The following is a 23,119-nucleotide window of genomic DNA, read 5'->3' on the forward strand; positions in this document are numbered from 1 at the left end:
AATATGTTCTCAAGGGGTGCATTGAAGACGCTGCAAAATGATCACCTTTCAGATTCGTTGATGTCTTTGGATGATGAAACAGTAACAGTCATAGCCGAGATACTAGATGTCCTTAGTTGGGTGCCGATGTGATCTGAAGTGAGTTCACTTGACTCCCCTTACGAAAATGAATTTGACAGCGAAGGTGATCGTGGGTGTATCTACGATTTTGATCCTGAACCCGAAGAGTTAGGGGAACTATCCGCTTGTCTCGAGGAGGTCGAAATGAGTTGTTATAGAACTTTCATCAAACCAAAGAAGTGGCCCTTGCGTAGCATGTTTCATGCGTCTGATCTGACAGTCATGCAATCCTTTCGAGACTACGAAATAGACAAGTACTTGCTTGGAATACCGAAGGCAAAGAGGCTCTCTCTTCTGCATTTTCGCCGAAAATTGGCCGATACTCTAAATTTTGTGCAGCAAAATGAATGTTGCGAAACGAGGTCGACAAAACGGAAACAGCCCTATAACAACAGTTACTCCAAGAAGACCAGGAGAGGAACCATCTACTGAAGTTGCTCATTTTCCTATACGTTATGTTCCTGCCCATGATGATAGGTTTGGAACACATTGCATATTAGTGTAGTCCACACAGAAAAATCCCGCATCACATGCTTGAAATGTAAAGTGCACTTGTGTGTCACATGACAAAAGCTGTTTTATTGTTTTTTATTCGTAAAGTTCCAAAGTTTCTAAAATGTATGGTTTTTGTTAGAAGATACCTTTTTTTTCATTTTTTTACTGTTATTTAATAATAAAGAAGTAAAAATTAAATTGTGTTTTTATTTTACACTTTTATACAAAAAACATAATAGCATAATATACTGGACAATATTTAATTAACGGCTCATACATATTAAAACCTTTTTTATTCAAGGTCAATTCAATCAAAGGTGTCTATACTTATTATACTATCGTCTCATATCGACTCTTGCGGAATCAGCCGGTCGATATAACAACGCCCATAACGTTGACCCCCGAACAAAATAAAAAGATCGATAAAAGACGTCAATTAAATGTATAGGAATAAACAAACAAAAATATATATCAATTACAAACGTTGTCTAAAATCGTTGACTCGCGCGGTCATTCCTTACGAGATGTAACTGTTGTGTAATAAGGGGCATTCAAATACGAATGTGGGATAATAGTATCACATGAGTGTTTTAATACCTAATTATCTACACCCATAATACGAATCCTCTATAAAAGATTCTGAAACAGTTAGCTCATTGCTAAGATTAAAAAAGTCAGTCCTAGTAACCAAAATATCATCCAAAGTAGTGTTATTATGAAAAGGGATGATATAATGTTGTACCGAATTTCATAACAACACTCGTTTGGATGATGAAGTGGTTATTAGGACATTGGGTGTTGTAATGTTGGCAATAAGCTAACTGTTTTAGAATCTTTAATAGAGGATTTAAAGCATTGGTGTAGATAAACAAATATAAAGTCTGTAATTATTCTCAGTATTAAAGTTTTGTTGCCCAACAAAATAAAAAGAATTCACTTTATAAAATATATAAAAGACAAGCTAAGGTGACAGGGAACAATAAATTAGTCTTTAATGGCCCTAGTATATCAATAACGATACCCAATTATCTAGAGAGGTGCCAAGAAATTACAATAGTTTTGTCGTCATGTCTGTAAGCCTCGATAAATATAGAAACAATACACACTCACTATCAATGTTATGTACCTTTCTTTTACACGTGTAAATATTGGTATTTTTTAATGGTTACTGATGTTACCGCCTGTGATTCATATTTTATAGTTCACTCTACGAAATGATACGATCCATGAGTCGCGGAACCAGTTCTTCGGCTCTCGAAGTCCGAGCATTCGTTCATTCCGTATCAAACCTTCAAGCACGCCATACTAATTATTGCACATAATATTGTATTTAATACTGTGTCATAGTTTTTAATATATACATTTAAGTTCACATATCTTTTATTTATGTTCAAGTACTGAACAGCTGACGAAACGACCCTTCAGATGGGATCATTAGTACAAGGGTGACATTGAAAGTTTATAAAACTGGCCACTTGTAAAAAAAATTGTAGTAAAATACGCTTAGCAATATTTTTGAGTATGTATTTTATGCATCTGTTATTTATTATACGAGTTGGCGACAAATTGTCTGAGTCACTTCAGCATAAAGCTAGAAAAGTTTCGTTCAATGATTTTTTATCCCTTTCGATGTAACGATGAGGCCCCATCTTGGTCGCACTAATCTCACCGATGATCTGCGTGAGGAACGGTCTTGAAGATCATCATGTGCGGCGGATAATAGAGACTCTAACATTATTTATACGTCTACATAGTCTCTTGCTGTTAGACAACCGATAACCTCATAATATGACCAAGGCCCAAAAATTTCGTCGTGTTGATTGGTGCCGTGGTATGGTTGAAAGATCTAACGGCGGTGACTCAAATGCTGCGTTCACACTTCGGGTGACGAAAGCTGCATTTATGTTATGATGAAAGCAAAAGACAATCTGCTGAGTGGGTGTTTTACTTTCGAAGAGTTGCCAACTGAAGTGAAAAGAGGTCGAAGCGTCTGCTTAATATATTATTTATAGTTATTTATACAGGGTGTCCCAAAACTCAACGATAACCTGGTACCGGGCGAGAGGCCAAGGTATACCAGTTATGAAAAAAATAAGAAAAAAAATCTATGTCACTTAGTCAAGCGATGACAGACATTTTTCGAAAATGTTAAAAATTTGACACCCTTTGTCGCATTATTAGGTACTGTGATCGCAATTTTCACAATTTTACAGTGATTTTTTTAATAATGTTATCTCAAATAACAGTGCTATTAATGGTAACCACAAATGAAAGTAATAATCATTGTTAACTAAGTAAAATAAATTAAATTTTGACGAGTTATGGTTTATAAAATTTATGTCAGTCAACTTTGACACTCTACGTTGGGAAAAAAATGTACTACACTACCTATGGCAAGTTTTTTTAAAAGATGGCCCATTTAGTCTAGATTTCAAAATAGTACAACACTTGCCACTTTTCTTGCCAATAAAACTGCTATTTCGTATGATATGCGTAGGGATCCCTCAGTACCAGGTTATCGTTGAGTTTTGGGACACCCTGTATATATTAGTTATTTTCATAATGTTGATATTGTGCACCCATAATAATTGTATTTATGTCCAGTGTGTGTACATTTGCTGTACTTAATAACTTCTGTGGTTTTTTCTTCTTTGTTTCTCATTCGTGTAAGACGTTTGAGTATATGTAGGCATTTGTTTAATCGCTTCACATACACTGTAATTAAAATAATTTGTTGTGAGATGAAGCTGTAAATAGTAATCAATAAGTGACAATTAGTTTTCTCATAAAAGCTTATCGTTTACCGAAATGGTGGTTAATGGTATGATATTTTTTTGACTTAAATAAATAAATCTTGATTTGATTTGATTTAAAATCCTATGTCTCAAAGTGGCGAGCTCGGTTGCAATGCTCATCAGAATTTAGGGTTCTATCAAGAATCCTGAGCCCACCTACGCTACGCTCATGTCGTCACTATTTCTCATAACAAAATATTGCGGAGTTTTGAAAACCAGGCAATATTGAAATTCAAATATTTTATTCATAATAAGTTCTAAAATCACTTATTGAACGATAAAAACCACCACCCATTCGAAATAGTATGCCTCAGAACTGAGAAGAACGGGCGCAAGAAACTAAGCGACTAAAAACTGAAGAAACTCATAGGCTCGTCAAATGATTCACTTATGAATATTAGATAAATATAATTAAACATTTTGAGTTCAAAAAAATATTTTGGGTTCAATATTCTGCACGGAACCTAAATCATTTTTTAATTATCCTTCACTCTGTTACTCTTTAAAACACATCTGGTCAGTTCAAATCCTACATTTTAATCGTAATTTATTTATTTAAAACATCACAATTTAGGCTGAGAAAACCGAGTTACATACGTCAGTTTCCGCAGTTAACATAACGGCCGTTCCCAATATACTATCTACATATAGAGATAAATTACTACCTTCTACTGTCAGTAATTAGCTGTCAAAAATCTAAAGCTGTCCCAATATACCCGATAAGTCATTCTTATCGCCTTATATTGGGACGCGTAAATTGTAATTTCCATACAAACTTTATAACACTGGTAAGCTATACGTCGTCCCATTGATAGACAGCGTGCACAGATAAGGTGAGTTACCGTCGGTAAGTTTATTAGACAGAAAAGTCAACGAAGGTTACGATTTTAATCTCAAGTAAGAGATAGACTGAATATTGGGAACGGCTGAAGAGGTGTATCTTTATCAAGTTATTTTATGCTTTTTAGTTTTTGAAGTCGATTTTTTTCAACTAAATTTTATTTTATTTGTTACTTTTGTGTCTGTTGATCTGTAAACTGCAAGGAATTTTCTCGATTACATCAGATGAAATTGATTTATTATGTCATATAATATATAGTCGTTTTTTTAAGTTGCTATGGGTAGGCCTACGAAAGTCGTCTTACGGCCGTTCCCAATGTACTATCTAGATAGAGATAAATTACGACCTTCTACTGTCAGTAATTAGCTGTAAATAATCTGAAGCTATCCCAATATACCCGATAAGTCATTCTTATTGCCTTATATTGGGACGCGTGAATTACAATTTCCAAACAACACTACAAACAAACTTCTGTCGCTGATAAGCTATACGTCGTTCCATTGACAGACAGCGTGTACGGATAAGGTGTAATACCGTCGATAAGTTTCATGAGACAGAAAAGTCAACGATAGTTACGATTATTATCTCAAGTAGGCCACAACCGGAGATAGACTGAATATTGGGAACGGCCCGGCCGTTAAACAATATGATGATTATGATGATGTCCTCCCAGACGTATCCGTCGACGGCGACACCTTTAGCTCGTCTTCGTCTGGGCTCTTGCATGAGCGCGAGCATGACTCGCAAAAAAAAAACATAGATCCCAATAAACGGGAAAGGAAAAATTAATCGACTCTGAAAAAATGCTGTTCGAAACTCTATTTCACGTTCTTGTGAGATGATGAAATATCGTGATGAACGTTTTGTTAGCTATGAATGACAGTAAGCCTAAGATAATAATAATATAATCAACCTAAATGAAAACTCCTAAAAATGCTGAACATAAAATAATCGTCCACGTAAACAATAACATCATCCACGTAAACAAAAACATCATCCACGTAAACAATAACACCATCCACGTAAACATGAATGATCATTAAATGTAAACTACTGGGCCAAACTATGTGAAATTTTTATGGAATCGAATGGCAAGTTTTCCGCATAAAATTAAAGAAGAATCACGTAAATAAAAAAATACCAATGTAATTGAGAACTCCTCCTTTTTGAAATCGGTTAAAAATAGATTTTTCGAATTTCTGATTTATTTGGTTGTACAGAAGGATGTGATTTAGCGAAGCTCGACACGAAAAGTTTCAACTTTTTAAACATAAATAATAAAACATATATGCTTACTTAATAACCTGATATATTTTATACACATGGATATTAAACGTAAATTTACATATACACACAGAGAGACAAAATTATAATAATGACCTCCGTAATCGCTTAACACTGCTGTGTCATATGTTATCTATCTGACATAATAGCTCTTGTTCTAGCTTTCAGCACTTCTTCCGTGACCGGCAACATTGTTAAAAGGGTTACAATGAAAGTTTATTTTTATGAAAATACGGGACGAGACGAGCAGGACGTTCAGCTGATGGTAATCGATACGCCCTGCCCATACAATGCAGTGCCACTCAGGATTCTTGAAAAGCCCAAAAACTCTGAGCGGCACTACAATTGCGCTCGTCACCTTGAGACATTGTTAAGTATCATTTGCCCAGGAATTTCACTAGCTACGGCGCCCTTCAGATCGAAACACAGTAAAGTTTATATATTACTGCTTCACGGCAGAAATAGGCGCCGTTGTGGTACCCATAATCTAGCCGGCATCCTGTGCAAAGGTAAATAAAGTATATTTCACAAAAGTCATCAAAAATCTATATTTTACATGTAAAGCAAACTAGCAGAACAAATTTTGTGCTAAATCTTCAGAAACATAATCAGCAGTATTATTGGTGTCACCACGAGCCGTCCACCATCAATTATTACACAATACACATTATTATTACATAAGATTAATTTTAGAGTTCCTTGCAGACCTGAAAGACACACTCTTCAAAAAGACGTGTTTACCATCAAAAGAGCACATACATGTCACACTAGCAATAGTTATACCAGACGAGCTTGTAAACTTTTTAATGAAAAATTTGGAAATTTAGATATTTTTCACTTGCCATTTGCTAAATTCAAAATTATGATTAAAGAAGCCATGTCTAAACATAAGTAGCATAAGTAAATCTTTCTGTTTTGTTTTCATATCGTAATATAATAAGTTTTGTAAGGTTTTATATTTTATCACTTCATCTGCAATTAAATTTAGTATTATTTTATTTATAACAAAGCACTCACATTGTAAGTATTAAGTAGTTTTAAAATTATTTTATGGAACTATAGGTCTTCATTAAATAAAATAGGGTAAAGTTTTTGAATTGTGACCGTTTGTATCCGGAATAATTGAAATGAAATAAATAAAATAAATTATACGATTCAATTTGAAGAAATCGTCAAAATCCAAGTGCCAAGTATTAACATTCCTACAAGATTAGTGCCGGATTTAGAAACTGAACAACACATTCGGTTTCACAAGAATGCTCAAATAACAAAGTGAACATATTTCAATCCAGCTATATATATAACTAGCTGACCCGACAGACGTTGTTCTGTAGATAATAAAAAAAATACTGTATTATAGGAATTTGCCAATAATATTTCAAAACATCAAGAATTATATCGTAAAAAATGCTCCCTGTTGTTATAATGAAATTGTTTCACAGCGGAACTGTCAAACCGTGCGTTACTAAATTCTCTGATAGAAAATATGTCCATACAAAATAAATATTGAAAGTAAAAATAATTATGGGTCCCAAATCGAAATAAAAACTATCCTATCTCTCAAGTTGGACCAAACTGCACTCCATGAAGTAATCCCCATTAAAGTCCGTTCATTAGTTTAGGAGTCCATCGCGGACAAACAACGTGTCACGTAATTTATATACATATATTAAGATATTAGACAATTTGTCATGTTTTTAAAGTGATAACCCTCACTTCTGGGATTAATACAGAAATAAAATGAACTCTGAAGTGAATTCAGAGTGCAACAAAGCATACAAGATTTTATGACGATACGGCACTCGAACGGTTGGCTCAGTTGGGAGAGCACTCGCACGGAACGCGAGAGGTCGTGGGCTCGAGTCCCGCATTGTTCATAAAATTTTGTTTTCAAATTTTATTTATCTATAATATTAGATTAAGGATTGGTCTCCATTGTACTCCAACTAGATACCGCAGGCGTAGGGGTAAACTGCGGCAACTAATACTACACCCATGCGGGCGTATTCAAGCCAGTCTCGAACAATGTATGGCGTTGACGTGCCACATGTTGTGTTAAACTTTGCTAATAATTTAAATTAAAATACCGGATAGCGTAGTAAAACAGTATAAAAATAAAACTACATACGAATAAGATAGAATATATATCATATACTTAGAAATAAGAAAGACACTGGGATCACATATTATAATCAGTAAGTATTTTATTAATTTAAATGTAAAACTAGCTGACCCGACAGACGTTGTTCTGTGCATAATAGATAAAATACTGTTTTTTTATGAATTTGTCAATAATATTTCATAACACCAAGAATTATAATATAGGAAAATATGCTCCCTGTCATACATAATATAGAACGTCATTACTCCCTGTTGTAAACTATAATGAAATTGTTTCACAGCAGAACTGTCAAACCGCGCGTCAGAAAACTCTCACAGAAAATATGTCCAAACAAAACAAATATTGGAAATAAAAATAATTATGGGTTCCAAATCGAAATAAAAACTATCCTATCTCTTAAGTTGGACTAAACTGCACTCCATGAAGTAATCCCCATTGAAATCCGTTCATTAGTTTAGGAGTCCATTGAGGACAAACATTGTGACACGAGATTTATATATATTAAAGAAGATAACACGAAGTATATATGTTACAAAATTTTAAAGATGCGATTGAGTGTAAAGATGCCACGCACACAAGCATCTTTATAAATAGCTGACACACACTACAATATAAATTTGCCGTAATAAAAAAAGCTGTTGTTCTTAGGTAGTGCGGTATCTATTTTGCAGCGGAGACCAATCCTTAATCTAAAGCTAAAATCTTCATAAATTTCCCTTCCTGATCAAGGGTTTCGTTCAAGAAACACAAAATAAAACACGAATTTATAAATTAAGTTAAAAATAAAGAAAACACTACTAAGCAACAAAATTTTTAAGTTAAAATTTAGTTTGTTGAAGTTGTACATTTTGTACTTTCTAAAATCTTACTAAAGAAGATATTTAGTTAATTAAGTGAAAATTTATTTTTCACTGGGTTTATATAGATATATTTTAAATCAATTGATTTATGAGAATATAAATTGAAAATATTTAATACGGCCTTAGCGCCGTACATTTGGATTTTTTTTATATAAGAGGAGGCAAACCGGCAAGAGGTTCACGGGATGGGGAGAGGTGTGGCAACCAGCCTTCGGTGTGTTCCCGGCCTTTAAGTTGGGAGTATGCTCTTTTCTTGAAGGTCCCTAAGTCTTATCAGTTCGGGAAAACAGCAGCCAATAATTGATTCCATAAAGTTGTTACACTTGTTTTACTCCAGTACACCAGTGGGAGGCTCCTTTGCAAACGATGCCGATTAGATTATGGGTACCACAACGGCGCCTATTTCTGCCGTGAAGCAGTAATGTGTAAACATTACGGTGTTCCGGTCTAAAGGGCGCCGTAGCTAGTGAAATTACTGGGCAAATGAGACTTAACATCTTATGTCTCAAGGTGACGAGCGCAATTATAATGCCTCTCAAAATTTTTGGGTTTTTCAAGAAGCCCCATCCTATATTTTTATTAAAAAAAAAGAAACTTCCCGATACAGCTTACTACCCACCACCCAAACCTATAACGCTTCAGTCTACTATGAATGTATGTTTGTAACTTCAATACTGAAAAGTAATTACATTATCTTTCTCAATGTCACATTGTTGATTACAATTTGATGCCACACAAATTCATACATTTACGACACACATATACACCGGACATGACGTCATAACAATACGACTGTGTCTAACATCACGTAGAACACTATTACTTTAAGAAATTAACTTGTAAATATTTGACGTCATAATAATTGTTATTGTACTTTATAATTAGAGGGTGTGAACAATCATAAAAATACATTTGAAATGCTATTTAAAGCTACGCAACGATCGTAGAAAATGGACGACGCTTTATATACGAGTACTTACCCATAACATCAATATTGAAATGTTTCTTTTTTCAAATTTGCAAATAATAATAATAGTGACTCATTTGTTTCACAAAAAGTACTTATTATAATTTATAAATAAATAAATGCTTAAGGTATTGTATATATATTTTTTTTTTTATGGGATAGGAGGACAAACGAGCGTACGGGTCACCTGTTGTTAAGTGATCACCGCCGCCCACAATCTCTTGCAACACCAGAGGAATCACACGAGTGTTTCCGGCCTTTAAGGAAGGTGTACGCGCTTTTTTTGAAGGTATCCATGTCGTATCGTCCCGGAAACACCGCACAAGGAAGCTCATTCCACAGCTTTGTAGTACGTGGAAGAAAGCTCCTTGAAAATCGCACTGTGAAGGACCGCCACACATCCAGATGGTGGGGATGATATCCTAAATTGGGGCGTGTCGTGCGAAGGTGGAATTCGGCGGCAGGAATCAGGTTAAACAGCTCTTCGGAACACTCCCCGTGATAAATGCGGTAGAAGACACTATATATACAAGTTATAACATCTGGACTGGAGTTGAACAAGGATGAACCTGTATTTCAATCCTGGTTACAATTACACGCGTTTTAATCCTTTAAAATGTGTTCCATTAAAAATTATTTACTTTTAAGTAAGTAAGTATATCTTTATTTGGAACAAACACTACAAATACACGTGAACATTTACAAAATATAATAACAAATAATATGAAAAAACTTATCTAAAAAATTACTATAATATGCCTTAACTAATTAAAACTAACATACATTAAAAACTAAAGTAAGGCTTATTCTATATCAACATAATAAGGTGGTGTTTGCAGTGTTTTGTCCCAAAAAGGTTTGCTACTCAGCATATTAGTTGGGTATCACCCAACACTGATTTTCAGTAGCTACCTTCAAAAAGGTGGCCGTCGCGATTACAGCCACAAGTGCTTCTATTATTAAATACAAAAATTTTACATAGGGCTTTGTAATAGTGGTCTGGGGTTTGATCCCCTCTATGGTATGCTAGGTGAAAATAGGTTGGCCAACGGCTTATTCTCCAAATTAGGTCATTTCGTAACAGTTCCGATAAGCTTTTCAGCAAAATCGAGTTAAATAGGTAACAGACAGCCAATAGTCTCGAAGCTTAATAAATCACTACATAATTAATATTAGACAAAGTCCTCCGCCGCGTCTGTCTGTTCGCGATAAACTCAAAAACTACTGCACCGATTTTCACCAATGGATAGCGTGATTCTCGAGGAAGGTTTTAGTATATAATTTGTTACTATTTTTGCATATATTTTTGGAGTTATTGGAGTTAACTCCTTAAGAATCGATTTTCATGTAAGGTGCCCGGTATGAGAAAAATATGGAGAGTAAAACCTACTAATCGAATGGCATAGTAACATTTTTGGTGCGCATCATTTCTCGCGCACCTTTCACTTTCTTGTACTTTGAAGATTTATTATAGTATTGAAATTGATTTATTATTATACTTTTACTTTTTTTTATACATTAACGATATTTCTTGGAGGTGTCGGAAAAAAATAATCAGTCTGGGAGCTTTCAACGAAAACGCTGTCTAAACCCTTTGATATACAATAAAAAAAAGCGTGTGCGTGTAATGTTTACACTCGATTGAAGTAAAACTTAATTATAATTAACTTTAGGAATAATTAACAGATACAATATATATTTACTTTTTTGCTTATCTAAATAAAATATGTTACTTTCGTTTGCCCTTGTTGTCCCACCTATTCTAGGACATCCAGTATATAATAAACTAGCTGACCCGGCAAACGTTGTTTTGCCATATAAAGTATAATTCACGCGATAGTTTTATAAGTAATAAAATATTGCCTATATTATAGCCTGTACATCATTTTGTTCTATTGTCAATAGTTTTTGCAGCGCACGCAAAAATAGGTTTCGATCGACACCTTGTGTTACAAAATAGCAATTTTATTACGGATCCCTTATTTTGAAAAAGAAAACATAGTCTATAGCCTTCCTCGATAAATGGACTACCCAACACTGAAAGAATCATTCAAATCGGACCAGTAGTACCAGAGATTAGCGCGTTCAAACAAACAAACAAAGAAACACTGCAGCTTTATAATATTATAGTATAGATTATAAAGACGTGTTATTAATAAATAAATGAATAAAATAATCAAATTATTAATATCACACATATCAATATAACGTTATTGAGTATTAACGAATATGGCTGTATGGGCTCGGACCTTTTGCCTGTCCGATGGACGAAGAAAAATTAACGAATGTCGCAAACGTCAGACTGAGAACTTTTATTTATAATTTATTGTGGCCCTATTAGAGTGGCCGTTGAGTTTCTTGTATGTTCTTCTCACGAGCTCTACTTTTTCCGAACATATAGTAATTTAAATTGATTAGATTCAGTAATTTTAAAGAAATATCTATAGAGACGATAGACGAAGTTGACTTCCTATGTCACAACAGCTAATAAAAAAATGTATACATCCATCCTTTTCTTTTTATTAGTCTATGTTTATGAGCTCATTTATTTGTAAGATGGTTGTTAATTAGAGTTACAGCCATTTAATTAAAGTGACTTATCAAATACACAGAGTATAGACCTATTACGTCATCTTTACGTCTGTCACGTGCTACAGATCACTCCAAGATTCCTGGAAAACGCTCTGCCGTTGTAAGCTTACGCAATAAGCCAAAAATTCGTGGACCGTGAAATATATCACCTGATGTAACTATTGTAATAATTTGTATAACGGTGTAATAATTCAATATCTAAATAGCAACTCTATTTGTTAATAACTTGTGCCTACATGATAAATGATGGTCATTTGATTGATCTCCAAATATTTAATCTTTACAACGAGTATTTTCACGGCCGAGTCGAGTGTTAGAAATAATACAGTTTACTAGGTTGTACTCCACTACATTAAACAGACTGTGTGACCTAACTCGAATGAATAAGTTTATTATTCTGCTATAGGTCATTGTAATTGAAATTGAAATTTTTTAAGCTTGGTATAGACGCTGAACAAATCTTAATAAACTCTTTTATTTTTGTTATGAACATAAGCGACAAGACGAGCAGGACGTTCAGCTGATGGTAATTGATACGCCCTGTCCATTACAATGCAGTGCCGCTCAGGATTCTTGAAACCCCAAAAATTCTGAGCGGCACTACAACTGCTCCTCACCTTGAGACAAGATGATAAATCTCATTTGCCCAATAATTTCACTCGCTACGGCGCCCTTCAGACCGAAACACAGTAATGCTTTCACATTACTGCTTCACGGCAGAAATAGGCGCCGTTGTGATACCCATAATCTAGCCGGCATCCTGTGCAAAGGAGCCTCCCACTGGCATTTAAAGCGATTATTATTATTAGTAACCGGAACGTGAACGGGTGCTACTTGTGGTTATAGTAAATAAATCGTTGTATTTGTTGGATGCGATTACTAATTATGACAGTAATCACGACCATCATGTTCACGAAGCATCCTTACAAAAAGAATTTTAAGCTCTAAAGGTTGATGCATCCAACATACGATAATTTATATTGAAACAGTTCATTCTATTATACTTTTTAAGAAATGTTTGATATTTAGAACGCCAATACCCTATTGATTGAAAAGAGTGGCCGTTGAATTTCTTTTATGTTCTTCTCACGAGCTCTACTTTTTCCGAACATATAGTAGATTCAGTAATTCAGATTACCTAAATATTTGTAATGTCGATTCAAAAGCGCCTAGTTTAATCCTAATTGAATACAGTTTATTTGACTTTGAGAACCGCACGTCAGTTGGTGAAGATGGTAACTGACTTTGAGCACCAACACCGCTATAATACTTTGTCGAAGTATAATGTATGGATGACTATTTTGTCACGCCCTTATTTGTGGGCGTTATTGCAAAATATAAACAACATTTAGTTTACGACATAAAAATCGCGTTTCTCCAACCTCCTTGGGTTTTAAACCTTTGATATTTTTGTAAGAGCTTAAAGTACTTCAAACAGTGCTTAAAACAGCATTATAATATAGGCCGCAAACAGATGCTTAATAAAATTTATTGAAATAGGCGTTACTTTGCGGAAATCCATAATTATACAAATGATTTAAGTTTTCTTTAGTGTTAATTTCGCCAATATTTGTTTTAAACAATTCGCCTCTACGCGAGGCATCCTCAGGACGTGTTGTCTCGCAAAAATCTGGCACGAGACTCGTGTCAAATCATTTGTATAGATGCTTAATATTCAAATTTCGACAAAAGCTAAAATATTAAATATTTTCTTTCCATTCAGTAAACGAAATTTCGTTACGATTGGTTAAGTATTGCTGGAGAAAATACTCACGAAACCTGATTATTAAAATTCTTAGGAATAGTAGTCGGACCTAACACAACAGTAAGTCCTTCTGACTGATACTGTTCTCTATCGCGTTATCACGAAAGAAATAGTAAAAATGTTAAGAAAAGCTTCGCTAATGTTACCTTTTTAAAATAACCATCGGAAGTTGTTCGTTGTCCTAAGATATTCAAATATTACGATATGCCTGAAAAAGCGCTACAATTCAGTAAAAAATACTCAATATTATTTAGTAATTATTCATCAAAATTGTTTGTCCGCGGATTTTAATGGGGATTACTTCATGGAGTGCAGTTTGGTCCAACTTGAGAGATAGGATAGTTTTTATTTCGATTTGGGAGCCATAATTATTTTTACTTTCATTATTAATTGTTTTGTATGGACATATTTCCTATGAGAGAATTTAGTGACGCACGGTTTGACAGTTCCGCTGCGAAACAATTTCATTATAACAACAGGGATCATTTTTACGAAATAATTCTTTCTTCTATGTTTTGAATTATTATTGACAATTTTCTATAAAACAGTATCTACAGAACAACGTCGGTCGGGGCCGCTAGTATAATTATAATTAGTATATTAATTAGTCAAGATAATTGACACGACCCTTGCTTATAGCTATTCCCAATATATCGAACCAGTTTCTAGGAATTTATTTAAATCAAAACCAAATTAAAATTATATATTAAACTAGCTGACCCGCTGATAGGGAGGAGTAAGGTAACTAAGGTAACTAACTAGGTTGAGCTTTAATGAGAAGAAGTGGCAAGAAACTCATTGACACTCTTATAAATCAACATTAACAGCTTCATCTTTTTACAAATCATTTCAAATACAATAGTTTCAATTGACAAAACATTTGATTTTCAATAATACTATGCTAAGATATTAGCTACAATGTTTCTTGCAAATAAAATTTCATTTCAAAACAGTTTAAATATAAGTAAAAGTACCGCCATTTTGCAGTTTGTCCGCGGCTCGAGCGTGTGCGCCCGCACCGACGGAAGTGCGCAACAATGCGGAGATTTTCTCGCGCATCGCATCGCACGTGCGCTTCGACACCTCCAGGGCGCCGGCGCCGAACCCCACGGCCACACGACACACGAGCCAACTCTCACACAAACAAACAGCTGCTCAATGCCAACACTGATCCTAAATAACGGTTCACACTCGCAATTAAACTTCAATAAAAATTTGCACTATTTCAATTAACCTTCGGTTGAAAATACGAACTTTTTAAGTTAAAATTCACTCTTTTGTTAGTATTTCTTATTAAAATTAATCCCTAATAAAGTATTTTTAAAAGTATTGCTATTTTCAAGGCACTTTTATTCACGTTATTAAAACTATATGAGCTTGACAGAAGTCTACTCAGCACTGTAGCTCAGGGCAGACTGGCTATTCCTAGCGCGACGAAACACGTGGGCGGGCAGATTTCTTACGTAGCGAAGTCCCGCCCGCCCTCCGGCCGGTGAATCGCTACGCGAGATTCGACACCTGAACCTTTTAAATCCTTATTTCGATAATATCCTGACTTTTTAAATGAAAACCATCAAGTAAATAAAATATATGTTTAGGTTAATGAGGATAATATAAAAACATAGATAAGTACTTTACATTAAAACTTGGTCAGGTACAAAAAACAATTTCTTAACTAACATTAAATTAACTAGATTACTTTAAGAATAATTTAATTCCTAAAGCCTGTATTTTTATTATTGTATTATGTATTTCTAAAAGAAAGCGAGATCTTTTAATGTTTTATTTATAAGGGTAGGTTGACGTCCCTTTCTTAAGGATACGATTTGAGCAGACAATATGGCGCCAACTCTGACGTCCTGTTTACCCTTCGACGACCTTCAAAATATGAAGGACGAATGGAGATATTAGTTTCCTTAAGAGAAATAAAAGGTGAGCGACACAGACTAAATACAGATTGTTTTTATAAGCTTAGTATCCAATGTTATAAATTAATATGCTTCTACCATGTAGGAGTATTTTTATTTCACATGAAATATTAAAAAAAATATTAAAATGAAAAATTACGTATTATATACTGCAACCTTGTGTGCAACAACTAAAAACTACTGATTCGACCATTATAATATTATGTAGATTATATGTTCTATACGTGCCCTAAGATATAAATAATTTAAAAACTTAAAGTACTTCATACATATTTAATAACTTGAAAATATATATATATATATTTTTAAATATTTTGTTCGTTCATTTATAATTCTTGATAACTTCGTTTAAAAAAGCATAAAAGACATTTTTATTTTCTCAAAATTGATTCCTTTAGAATTCTTTTTGATGTCATTTCTTATACTACTAAATACTACTACCACTTCGGAAACAAATGGCGCTCTCTCCCAGCATTCAATTTTAAACTGTGATTACTCTGGTGTTGCAAGAGAATGTGGGCGGCGGTGATCACTTAACACCAGGTGACCCGTACGCTCGTTTGTCCTCCTCTTCCATTAAAAAAAACTGGTACATTATGAAATCAAATAAATATATTGTTTTTCATCAATCTTCAAGATCCGCCCTGTCCATTACAATGCTCAGGATTCTTGGAAAATCCGAAAATTCAGATTAGCACTACAATTGCGCACGTCACCTTGAGACATAAGATGTTAAGTCTCATTTGCCCAGTAATTTCACTAGCTACGGCGCCCTTCAGACCGAAACACAATAATGTTTACACATTACTACGTCGCGGCAGACATAGGCGCCGTTGTGATACCCATAATCTAGCCAGCATCCGGTGCAAAGGAGCCTCCCACTGGTAAAAGTATTGTACTAGTTGACTAATTGTTTATGTAGTTTGGCAACACTGTTTATTTGTCAAGTATTTGTACAATTTTAGAATTATCACATTATTTTTAAAGTGCTGCATCTAATATATAAATTGTACTCAAACTTTGTCGTATATATATTTTCATTATTACAAAGAAAAACGACACTATATGGTAGTTTACAAATTTATATATTATTTACAAAAAAGAGAGAATAAATCACTTTACTGTAAGTGATCACTTCCTCTCATTCTCCAACACCAAGGGAATCACATAAGCATTGCCATACTTTGTCATGATAACGATCACATGTTTAAATTGTCTGATTTTTATTTTAATGAACACTTTTTATCTGTGTCTTTGCTATCAGCTTATCAGAGTTTCACTCTCAGACAACTTATGTTATAAGAAGTAACTTAAGTTACTTTAATTAGTTTTGAACAAAAAAATACTCACTCTACATGTTTACTTGTGAAATCTGCGAAAGAGAAAACGGAGGCGGTCACTTGCTAAGCCAATACCCAATAGAAATTAAAAAAAAATAGAAAACATTCATAAATATAGTTCTTATTCAAAAGTTGAGAGAGAATTAGAGATTTGTTTATAGGAATATGAAAACAAACATCATTAATCTATTGCCTAGGTCCTAAAGAATCATTGAGAGCAAAATTCAAAGAAATTAACATCTTGACTGTTGCTTCTCAATATATTCTTGATAATTTAATGTATGTTCATAGGCACATAAGTGAATTTGCTAGAAACTGTCATAACCATAATGTTAACACCAGGAACAGACAAACTTATAATGCCTACTACTCGGCTAAGTCGAGTTAGTAAGTCTTTTATGGGGCGATGATACATATCCTTTTACAACAAGATCCCAGAAAATGTTCAAAACAAAAGTATTGCGTTACTCAAAAGAATTGTTAAAAAACGTTTGTGTGGTAAAGGTTACTATAACATAAATGACTTTCTTAATGAAACCACAGATTGGGAATGGAGTGACCGCCCTCAGGCTATTAAATAATAAGGTAAATTGTACAATATTACTTTGTAAACATATTTTATCGGTGAAAAAAAAATGCCGCTAAGTTTGTTACGCGCGTTCTTCTCATTCATTTTGGAATGGGTGGGCGTTTTTGACTTTCAATAAGTGATGTCACATCCTATTTTGAATTTGAATTGGTATCGATTGTAGGTGATAACAAGTGAATCCCACTTCGTAGCATTATCAAGATATGAAGCTGTTAGTAGATAGGACGGATCAATTAATAATCAACTGGCACTCACAACAAGGCACGTATTCTTCGCTGGGCGGGGTAACGTCGGTCCGCCAGCGGTAATAGCATTGTGAGTTGTATAATTAGATTCATCATGCGACCGCCAGTTATTCTAAGATTTCAACGTCACGGGATTTCGTACGTAAAGTTATCTTGAAATACACATTTCATTGCTATCATAAAATGCGCGATGAACGATTTGTATTTCTCTTTCATATGATTATCTAATACCGATCTTAATTGTGTTTAAATATAAAATTAAACTGTTAACGAAGACATCGTTTATATGTTGCTATATCGACCAAAATCAAAACGGACTAGGGAAGTAACGCAGCGTATTACAACGTACATATACTATTACCCAAAATTTTGTTATTTGAAGAATATTCGTTAAATCTTCCGACTTCATTTGAAACACTTCAAATTTAAACGTTCAACTTCTGGCAAAGTACATGTTTAAGGCGAAGAGTAAGCAGAAAACACGCAAACATGGTGTTTTTAGACAAGTTTAGTGGTGAAAGTATAGCATTTCGAGCTATGAACACTACTTAATCCTGTTACACATATCCTTAAGTCTTATTTGTAGGTTGCTAATGCTTGCTGTTGGTTATAGTTAACACTGCCGAGCCTTTTTGAACTACCACTTTTCTTTGAAGTTAAACAAGTTTTTTGGCATGGCGTGACGCATTTTTTGGTACTTCTCTCAGAAAAGTTATTCTTATAGCTTGTACTTTTTTGTGTAGGTTCATTTATTCAGATTAGTAGTGAATAACGAGGATTGTAAGCATATAAACTGTTTTCCACCCAAGAATTTTGAATATTTTACTTTGTTACATAGATGGCGGGCCGGCAGCCGTCAACTCATATCGCTCAAGGTCGCTGGCATTTAGTGTCGCCTTAAGTATGAATTTATACGATCACAGAGGAACGTGCAGATATCACTCAGAAAACGCTATGATGAAAAGACAGTATCACGAATTGATTGTGTTGTTAAATTGACAAGCAATAGCGGCTTTCAGTATATTTATTATATATATTTCATTTCACAGTATATATATTTCACAGTATATTTCTTTTCACAGAAGACTTTGCATAAATAAAAAAAATATGAACTAGAGAACTACAGTTCTTCTGAAAAATAAAACAATTTTTTTTCGTATTAATATTCCACCTATTTCGTATTATTTGGTTTGAAGTAAGACAAAATACAAATTAATATCGTATAAGTAATACATGGACGAGTAAAAATATAAAGACTCCGTGTCACCTTACATAACAATGAGGCACCAAAACAAGCCGGTTAACGTGTAAATACATAGCCCCACGCATACACTTACACTAATACAAGCCGATCAGCCGCCATTATGAGATTTGCCATCGTCTGTGACAGATCAGTTTGTGTCGCAATAAAATATTTTAAAAATGCCATTATGCTTTGTGAAAAAGTGTAAAAACAATACTTTAAAGGTATTTGTGGATATATTATTATTTAAGGGAGAAAAATTGTGTAACTGGTATACCCCGTAACCGCACACACACTAGCATAAAGGTGCTTCACTTGCTATATCGCGGCGCGGAGTCCTTCTTTTTTTACTAGTCCGTGAAGTAATATAAAATACTTTCAGATTTAAAAATGCCCCAAGCACAGATAACTCTATTAAATGGAGGTGAAGATGTAAACCTGGAGCTCGAGTCGCCCTTGACCCGGTTGGAAGTGTTATAAAGATTATCTCGGTAGAATAAATTTGTTATTATAATCTGTGTTAATATATTTAACCAAATTATCGATTTTAAAGATATTTATTTGTTTATTTTATAACTGAACTTTATAAATATTTTGACTGTTGCATCTCAATATATTCTTGATAATGTTCTGTAAAAGCACATTACGGAAATTGCTAGAAACTGCGACAATCATAATGTTAACACGAAGAATAAACATAAACTTGTTATGCCTACTACTCCGTTAAGTCGAATTAGTCTATTATTGGGCAGTGTATATGATTTTACATGATGCCAGAAAATGTACAAAACAAATGTGTTAAGAAATATAAAAGAATTGATAAAAATCGTTTGTATGGTTAAGGTTATTATAACATAAATGATTTTCTTAATGATACCACAGACTCAGGCTATTTAATAATAAATTTGTATACTACGATATTAAAACTATTTCATTTATCTTTAAAGTTGGACCAAACTTCACTTAGTACTGTACAGTACTTTCGGCGTTTATCATGAACAAAAATCGTGCAACGATATTTTTACTATACATACTCGTATATGTATTAACTTCCATCACTTTCAAAGTACACTATCAACATGATCCTCCCTCTTTGTCCCACCTGTACCACAACAATGATGAAAATCCATGAAAAAAATAAGAATCTTACTGTCACGTCGTTACTGGCACATTATAAAACAGATGTTTATTAACATCATTGTGGTTCAAGATTGTGTATACATGCCTAATATAAACTCTGGGTACTTCATACAAAACAAATTTTACACCATCTAGGTGTTAAGTCATTATGTTATGAATGAGTGCTCTTTATACCTACATTGATTGCGTCATACCACAGCGTCATACTCAATACATGATATGGCAATACCAATTGAAATAGAAATAAGCATCCATTTTCCTGTTGACTCATCAAACTTTAACTTGTTGGTCTTTCTTGGAAAAGAGTGACCGTTGAGTTATTTGTATGTTCTTCTCACGAGCTCTACTTTTTCCGAACATATGATTGATTCTGGAGCCCCATTACGAAAATCGAAATACGAAGTTTCGTTTGACGTATCGTACATTTTCCAATTACGAAATTGTTTCGGATCCGAAGTACGATACGAAGTTCGCGATTAGACATTTTGTCTTTCGTTTACCTTATTCCCAAATTCACTTATGTCTATGGTTCCGAAACGATATCCGTGCGTACGATTCGGATCCGAAGTACTTTCGTAATAGGATTTAATTTGAATTTCGTCGTTCTTTCGTTTCGGACCGAAACTTTGGCTGTCGATTTTGATAATAGACCTCCAGTAATTTAAAAGAAATATATATAGTGACGATTAAAAAGCGCTTAGTTTAAGCCAAATTGAGTTAAGTTTATTTGACTTTGACTTCGAAGAAAGATGTGGATATATCTTGAATCGTGAAGCCGATAAGAGAAAGACCCTGATCAGCTGCTGCCAGAAATACCCACTGGCAAGCATACTCCTTTTTATTATGAAAATATGGGACGAGACGAGCAGGACGTTCAGCTGATGGTAATTGATACGCCCTACCCATTACAATGCAGTGCCACTCAGGATTCTTGAAAAACCCAAAAATTCTGAGCGGCACTACAATTGCGCTCGTCACCTTGAGACATAAGATGTTAAGTCTCATTTGCTCAGTAATTTCACTAGCTACGGCATCCTTCAGACCGAAACACATTAATGTTTACACATTTTTGCTTCACGGCAAAGGACCCGGGAACTGGTAATACTCCTACAATATGAAGATTGCTACTGCCTTTTGATATTTTGTCTGATGCCGTCAAAGGAGTGAGCCTGACTTCAATCAATAAAATCCCGCATGCGTCGAGCGCAGAGTTATATTTAAAGTGATCTATACAAAGATATTTGATAATGAATATTATATAAAAATAATAACTCATTTTATTCCTGTTCTCAAATAGAAATTAGCATATTTTAGTAGAAACTAATAACGCAATAAAAAAGGCGTAATATAAAATTAATCTCCGCCCATCAACCTGAGACAAGATGGAATTTCTAATGTGTGAATGAATGTCTGCGGTATTTTAGGGGCGAAAACAGACCCAGCTCGGTCTCATCTTTGGAAAAACGATTTTTACAGAGTTTTCACGTCGAACAGCGCTCTTTCAACCAGATCCTATTTCTATATACCAAAAAATCCATACCAAAATGAATTTCTTAATGAATTATTCTTTACATAACATGTACTCTACATTTTCGTGTCTATATTTTGTATATATCTCGGAATCAACTCTAACTATTCTGATAGAGTTTTGGAGTGGGGTTTTGGGGGTGAAAAACCAATCTAGGTAGGTCTCACCTTGTTTTTAAGAGCTCTTACACCCAGATCCTGATTATATTATGGTAACAATAATTTTGCACAATTACATTTTGTAATTCTTTAAAAGAGCGAAAAATAGTAGGAGAGTTTTTAGACTTTTCTTCTCTCTGTCTGAAGCGGAGTTAGATAACTTACTGAAATCCTAATAAATGCTTACAGTTGTTCAAATTTTTATATAAACGACTGCAGTAATATATAATTATTATGTGTGTACACATACACGTCATATTATTGAAATTTAAATATTTTTACTATTATTATATAATAAACCTGTATTTTACTAAGCTACATTTATTCAGTCCCACCCAAGAATATACAGAATTTATCCGAAACATGAAAGTCGACGTGTCTATGTTTCTATGGACTCGAAACGGCTGAACCAATTAATTATGATCAAATTTTTGTGGCAATCTCCAGATTAGTACAGCGATTGATCTTGTAAGTATCAATCGATAGGCATCCTTTGACAGTGATTGGATGAACAGAAACTCCTTTTTGCAAATTCGCTTGTATACTGTTAGAGTGAGAGATGGTCATGGATGAGTTAAACTAATTTATGATAAGATACATAATAGCTTTAGGGGTAAATGTTTACACTTTATAATAAAGTCCCAGCCACTGTTCAGGTATTATCTATAAATAAATTTAAATGTTTTATAAAAAAATGGCTCTGTCGTAAATACTCCACAGCTGAATATCTAAGTGGTAGCCTTGTATTAGATTATGATTATTTTATAGCAATAGCAATGACAGTACAATATTGTATATTTTATTAAAAAGAGCTCAAAAAAAGAATGCTGTGAGAGTTTCTTGCGCCGCTTTTCCTCTCTTAGAGCGCCATTTGTTTCCCAAGCGGTAGTAGTATCTAGTATATTAGAAATGACATCAAAAAGAATTCTAAAGGAATCAATTTTGAGAAAATAAATGCCTTTTGAGCCTTTTATGTAAAATATAGACCTATATACACTACTGTCAAAAACTACCACCCATTCCAAAAAGAATGCCTCAGAACTGAGAAAAAAGGGCGGGCTTTTTCCATCAAAAAATTTGTATAGAAAGTAATAGTGTACCATTAAA

The 23,119-nt window shown here is 34.0% G+C and overlaps 1 protein-coding gene across 2 annotated transcripts in view; it reads right to left on the bottom strand.

Moving 5' to 3' along the window:
- Positions 1 to 23,119, bottom strand: part of LOC126965686 (b(0,+)-type amino acid transporter 1) — a 57,680-nt gene that overhangs the window by 24,363 nt on the left and 10,198 nt on the right. The window contains exon 1 of one of the 2 annotated variants that reach the window (XM_050809415.1): positions 14,816 to 15,245. The exons of the other annotated variant lie outside the window; for it this stretch is intronic. Coding sequence (XP_050665372.1) covers positions 14,816 to 14,900 — 85 coding nt within the window. The 5' untranslated portion in view covers positions 14,901 to 15,245. Of the gene's footprint in view, positions 1 to 14,815; positions 15,246 to 23,119 lie in introns of those variants that run through there. 2 annotated transcript variants of the gene reach the window in all.

The sequence above is a fragment of the Leptidea sinapis genome, chromosome 8, assembly GCF_905404315.1.
Source record: "Leptidea sinapis chromosome 8, ilLepSina1.1, whole genome shotgun sequence".
Classification (NCBI taxonomy): domain Eukaryota; kingdom Metazoa; phylum Arthropoda; class Insecta; order Lepidoptera; family Pieridae; genus Leptidea; species Leptidea sinapis.